This window comes from Fukomys damarensis, unplaced genomic scaffold, assembly GCF_012274545.1.
Source record: "Fukomys damarensis isolate Sample0158 unplaced genomic scaffold, DMR_v1.0_HiC HiC_scaffold_9, whole genome shotgun sequence".
NCBI classification, from domain to species: Eukaryota; Metazoa; Chordata; class Mammalia; order Rodentia; family Bathyergidae; genus Fukomys; species Fukomys damarensis.
In genome coordinates, this window is record NW_022900921.1 from 28807960 (window position 1) to 28814524 (window position 6565).

Below are 6565 nucleotides of genomic sequence, written 5' to 3' on the forward strand. Positions count from 1 at the left end.
TATTTACCATTTAATGGCTCAGACAGAGCGAGGATGCAAGACCCCTGATCTCATTTAGCTGATTGCTGAACCCCATGACGCTGACTGACCTCGGGCCGCAAGGCCCAGATTGAGTTCCCCATCCTTTTGAATGGTTGAACTCTGCAACGTTCTATTACAGGTTTCCCCCGCCCTTTCTTTACAGATGTTCAAAGTTGGGAACTCAGAAAATACTCTTGATGACCACCTCTGTCTTTGCAGAGTGGGTCCAAAGACTTGCACAGTCAGGAGGTCTGAGAGTGCAGTGGGGGGCCTTATGGGGGTTCAGGGGTGCCTGCGCGGCTACCTTCCTGGTGCTTGAGCGATGGCGGCTGGGTCAGGAGCAGGCGTGGTTCTCCTTCCCTCGGTGGATCCGGGCCCAGCCTCCCTCCCAGCGCTTGAGTGATGGCTGCTGGGTCGGGAGCAGGCGTGGTTCTCCTTCCTGCGGTGGATCGGGGCCGGCCTACCTCCCGGTGCTTAAGCGATGGCTGCTGGGTCGGGGGCTGGCGTGGTTCTCCTTCCCTCCGTGGATTGGGGCCCAGCCTACCTCCCGGCGCTTGAACGATGGCTGCTGTCGGGAGCAGGTGTGGTTCTCCTTCCCGCAGTGGATCGGGGCCTTCTATTCTTTTTTTTAAAAGCCTCTTAAGAAAAAAATGTGAGAGAATGAAAAGATGAAAATAAAGTGTTTGTAGATGGGGAGGTGTGGAGGGGGTGAAGGGAGGGCAGAGGTAAGGGGAAAAAATGAGAATCAAGACTTGTCATGTAGAGGTACAAGATCCCAACAATGAATGTAACTGTACTGTATCCCTAAAATGTACCAATAAACTCAGTTAAAGCTGAAAAAAAAAAAAAAGCCCCTTAAAAGCTTCTCTTCCCCTTCCTTTGTTCCCCTTCCCACTTTTGAAGAACATTTCTGACTGTGTCCAAATCATTCACTCGATTCATTTGGCTCTTGGGAAATGGTAAGGGATTCTAGGCATCACTTTGGACCTTGTAGGATGACACAGTTCAAAGAAATTACGGCTACAGGGCTTAAGTACTTTGTAGTGACTGTGCCTACTGTTTCTTGCCATTAAGCTGTTTCCTCAGTCAGTGACCATCAGGGTGGCAGCCCACAGTGTATTTGTTTGGTATAGTGCAGAAGTCTTTGTGAGAAATGGGAAAAGGAAAGGGCTACTCTGGAAGAGAGCAACTGTATCTTAGATTCTCAAGCCTATGAGAAAGCTTTTCAACTCATATTGCAGTTTGTAGGGTTTATCTTATGAAATCCAGTCAGCAGCAGTAGTGGTAGTAGTATGTGCCATTATTGATCTTTTGTTTTGTGCCAAGGGCTCTGCTAAACGCCTTTACATGCCTTACTTTTTTGTTTGTTTGTTTTTTTTGGGTACCAGGGATTGAACTTGGGACCTTGTGCTTGTAAGGCAGGTGGTAGAACCACTGAGCTAAATCACTGGCCCCTTACTTTTTTTTGTTGTTGTTGTTAGAATGATTATGTGAGTTTTTATTATTTTTTTTCCATTAAGTTTACTGGTACATTTAAGGCAAACAATACAGTTACATTTATCATTGGGATCTTATACCTTTACGTGGTATGTCCTGGTTCTTATTTTTTTTTCCATTCCCTGCCCTCTCTTCACCTTTGAGTTTTTATTATTATGCCCATTCTGTTGATAAGGAAATGGAGCTTTGGAGTTTAGACACATAACAGTTAAATGATAGAGTCAGAATTGGAACCAGAACTCCATGGCTCAAGAGACTACAGTGGAGGCAAACGTGTGGCCCTCGTGCTGCAGCAGGCTGTTTGTATCACTGAAAGCTCTAAAAGGTTCGCCATCACTGGGTTACACTTTTAACAGCTGTGTTACTGTCAATGGTGATTTAGTGTTGTAATACTAAACAAGGCAGAGTAGAAATTCTCATTATACATCACTTAATTCAAGTTAACTCTGGGTTTGAATAATTAAAACAGACTTTCCCATCCTACTTGTACCCCCAGATTATGGAATGAGGAGGTCTGGGAAAGTGAATATTGTTTTCCATGGATAGTACCATACATGGTTAAATGGAGTTTGCTTGAATTTCCTCCCTTGTCTTAATGGGAAGATTTTCAGGCCTTCAATGTCAAAATGGAAATCTTTATCAAAATGGAAAGCTTTCTTCTCATAGGCTTGAGAATCTAAAATACAGTTGCTCTCTCCCAGAGTAGCCCTTTCCTTTTCTCATTTCTCACAAAGACTTGTGCACTATACCAAACAAATAAAGTTGGCTCTGAGATAGGAACTGTAACGAATGTTGGAGAATTATTGAAAATGGCACCATTACTCAAATTTCTCATTGTTAACTAGGAAATGTGCTCTTATGTCAAAACAGCTCAGCTATTACTGTATTTGTTTTTCTGAATGGCGTAATGAAGGCTAAATATTCATTTATGTGGGTGCAATGGTATAATGCATACTGACCTGTGAATTGCGGTGTAACTGTAATCAGTGTACCATTACCTAAGCCTTACCAAGTGTTCCTGCCTTCTGGACACAATAGAGACTTCTGTTGTTTGCAACTACCCTCATAAAAATTTGAAAGCAAGTAGAAAAAAAGGTTTTTCCTCTCAAAACAAGTTTGCCCTCTGCTTCATGGTTCCACCCACCCCATGGTATGAAGACAGAGCCCCTGTAATCCACTGCCAGCTGGTGCTAGGTTGCTGCCTTCTGTTCACTTCCAGCTTGTCTTCTGCTTGAGGCAGACGTACTATCACCTCATCACCAGAAAGCAGCAACCCGGTGGTGAGCAGGCAAGCTAAGCTTTCTCTTCCACTCTGGATGGCAGGGGAAATTGTCCTTTATTCCTTTCCCTCTTGCCTGAGAGGTGGGGTGAGGAAGTTGTTTCTTTCTGCCAGTCCCTTTGCTCAAAGTTACACTCAGAAGACCTTTTTCCATAATTTTATGGTTGATACCTTAGCAACCCAGTCACTAAGAACAAAAGGAACAGAGCCGTGCAAGTAAAGTGGCTGCTAAGATTTGGGGCCAATAGTGAGACTCAGTACTGTATTGAAGGGAAATTGTTCCTCTGCTGTTTTGGAAAGTCTCATCTTGAAGACAATTAAACAGTCCAAACAGGTCACTCGGTGAGACCAATTTCCTGGTTTGTTTATTTGAGTTCAGTTGTTTTCACTACCAAGTGGCAGGGCACAGTCTGCTGTGTTGCTACTAGGACTGCAGAGAGCAGTCCTTTCATTTTTTTTTTTATTTCTCCAGGCTTCCCTAAGGATCCTTGAATGTCGTTATCTCTTTGTTTTGCTCTGGAGTCTCTATCAGGCATAGGGTGGAAGACAGCGTCAGTAATTACTTTTGACTTCATTTTGAACAGGCTTTTGGCTTTATGTCCCGAGTTGCCCTACAAGCAGAGAAGATAAATCATCACCCGGAATGGTTCAATGTATACAACAAGGTAACTAAATTGCCTTATTTTGGGATCACTTTAATTGTGGAGTTTAAGAAACTTTTTTCTAAAATATGAGAAAATGTAAAAATGGAATTAAAGTGTTTGAAGGTGGGGAGGGGAGGAGGGAGTGAAGGGAGGGTGGGGTCAAGGGGAAAAAATGAGAACCAAGACCTGTCATGTAAAGGTACAAGATCCCAGTAATGAATGTAACTGTACTGTATACCTAGAATGTACCAATAAATTCAATTTAAATTTTTAAAAAAGAAACTTTTTTCTACTTTTCTTCTTTATCATCTTGTGCAGCAAAATCTTATTGTGTTTAAGAAAGTATTTTCTCCTTTTTGAATCCTTGTGTATAACTGCAAATTAGTAACAAATTTCAAGTCTGCTCAAAAGAACAGTGAATAAGCTCTTTATTTTCCTAATTGTCTTCTAATGAAGCTATATGAGCGACTTGGGCCAAATGAGGTTCCTAAATTAAACTTGGCTGTCACCCATGCAAGTAAATTTTTAGATTGAAAGTAATTTATTTAAAGAAATGGTGGATAAGATAGATATGGCCCGTATTTATCTCATTGAAATAAATTTTCTCAGGAACTGTACTTTACATAATACCTGTTTATTAAATTCTGAATCCTCAAAGGGCAGACTAAAAAGTTTTAAGGGATGCAGTGAGAAGAATTATAAAATATCCTTGCCCTAATGTTCATGTCATTTGGAATTTTTTAACCATCCAGGTTTCTGTGAGGGTTTTTCTCTTTGGAAGTTCTCTTTAAAAAAAAATTCCCCATTCTTACAATTTTTGGAATAATTTAAAACACTGTAGTATAGTACTAGGATACTTTTCTCTCCTAGTTTTTGCTCATAACTTTGCATTTGCTTTCTAATTGGTGTGTCAAAAAGCAGTGTTCTATACACTGCCTTCCCCCACCCCCAACCCTTTCCTAATTTGGAAATGTGCTTTTTTTTTTTTTAAACAACCCTGCTAATATACTGCATTTGATAGTATGATTTTTCTCAGTACCCTGAAAATAGTCAGTGTAATTAAAGTAATGGGAATCAAAATGGAACCTGTTTCTCCCCTGCCTCCAAGAAACAGCATTTGAGATTCTGGCAGATGAACTGTCTCATCCTGTTAGAACCTTTTGTCCGAGGTGGCTGCTGGGCCTGGCCTGACGCACACTGTGCCCCTGGAGTTCCCTGGGCTTTGGAAATACAATGTTTATTCATAAGGTAGAATTGTCTGAATATCCCCAGTTCTCTAATATGAATGATGAATAATAGACTGATTTCTGAACTGCTTGAGGAGAATTCCATGAAGTGCAGCTCATAGTTTTACAAGCTGCTTTCTTCTTTCTTAGGTCCAAATAACTCTCACATCACACGACTATGGTGGACTGACCAGAAGAGATGTGCAGCTGGCGAGATTTATTGAAAAAGCATCTGTTTCTGTGTGATTTTTTTTCCAAAATGCATGTAAAATCTTATACCTATTTTAGCTGCAATATATTTTGAAGGCACCTTGCATCAACAAGTCACACTGTAAATTAGTTCACTTTTATGCATTTGTATAATCAGTGCTTAAATACAAAATGATTTAAACCTGAACCTGAGGTATTTTTCATTACATTACATATTCACTTATATAAGATAAACCAACCCCACTAATTATATTAATATTTAAAAAGAGAAACGGCATTAAGAAATTGGAGTGGGAGATATTCATACACTTTATAGTAATTCAAAATCATGGCTTTAAATATATGTTGTGTTGGAGACTAGTTGTATAAAAAGAATTATGCTGTGCAGATAATGGCTTTTTAACCTTATATAACAGTTATTATGAGGCTGAAGTTAATTTGCTATTGTTGCTTCTTAAATAGATACTAAAATCACATAAATTGGTGAGTGGTCTTGGTGTGTTTCATCTTTACTTTTTAGACAAGGAGTTGAAAGAAAGGACGAGTATCTCATCTGTAGCTTCCAGTAAGATGTAGCAATGCAAGAACTCATTGTCATAACTCACCAGGCCATTATGAGACTTAACAATTTAAAGAAAGACTGAGGGTCATTTTTATTTTCATCATTCACATGTTGTGATCCTTGAACTGAGGGCCTACAGCCTTCAGATTTAACATGTTTATGATGGGGCCATAATTCGCATGTCTCACAGGTGGGTGCTCTGAGCCACTGGTGGTAGATGCATGTCCTATTGGGCAGCATGGGGCAGTCCCTTTGGGTAGTGCAAGTCATCTGATAGGACAGTCATGCAGGTACCACTGGTGGTTCAAGCTGATAGGAATGTCTTAATGAGGATTGTTTTGTCAGATAGTTTGCTTCAGAGGCCAGAAGGATCATTGTGTTACAGCAAGCAACACTTTGCTTCCCATTCTTACCCCTACCCCAGATCTGAGAAACCACGACAAAGAGATTGCTCTGTGAAGCCAGTTTCTGGCTAGTTCTGTTAGCTGGAGAGAGGCAGCTTTGGTGGACTTGCCCTATGATGGGGGCAAGGGAGATGAGGGTTATCCAGGCTTTATAGCCACCAGGGGACTGAGAGCCTTAACATTGAAACTTTGTTTCTTAGAAGTCTTTTCCCTTGTATTTTTGTTGTTGTTGTTTTGGGTTTTTTTTTGTTGTTGTTATTTGGTACCGGGGATTGAACTCAGGACCTTACATATGCAAGGCAGGCACGGTGCCACTGAGCTAAATCCCTGGCTGTTTTTTTTTTTACTGGTGTTTTTTTTTTTTTTTTTTTTTTTTTATAAACTCTTTCTTATGTTATAGATTTGGAACCGTTATACATTTCATTACCAAAAATTTTCAGTTCAGTATTTTTATATGAAATTTTGAAACATGAAAACATTCAAACATTTAAAAGTAAATAGTACATTGAGGGAAAACCATGCCTGCTCCCGACCCAGCAGCCATCGCTCAAGCGCTGGGAGGTAGGCCGGGCCGATCCACCACTGGAAGGAGAACCACGCCTGCTCCCGACCCAGCACCAGGAAGATAGGCTGGCCCTGATCCACCGTGGGAAGGAGAACCACACCTGCTCCCGACCCAGCTGCCATCGCTCAAGCACCGGGAAGGTAGCCGCGCAGGCACC

The 6565-nt window shown here is 41.1% G+C and overlaps 1 protein-coding gene across 2 annotated transcripts in view; it reads left to right on the forward strand.

The window, feature by feature from the left end:
• Pcbd2 (pterin-4 alpha-carbinolamine dehydratase 2) overlaps positions 1-6096 on the forward strand; it is a 54482-nt gene extending 48386 nt beyond the window's left edge. For both annotated transcript variants that reach the window (XM_033761667.1, XM_033761666.1), the window contains exons 3-4: positions 3382-3462; positions 4818-6096. In XM_033761667.1, the coding sequence (XP_033617558.1) occupies positions 3382-3462; positions 4818-4913 (177 nt within the window). In that variant the 3' untranslated portion in view covers positions 4914-6096. The remainder of the gene's footprint in view (positions 1-3381; positions 3463-4817) is intronic.
• The last annotated feature ends 469 nt before the right edge of the window (positions 6097-6565 follow it).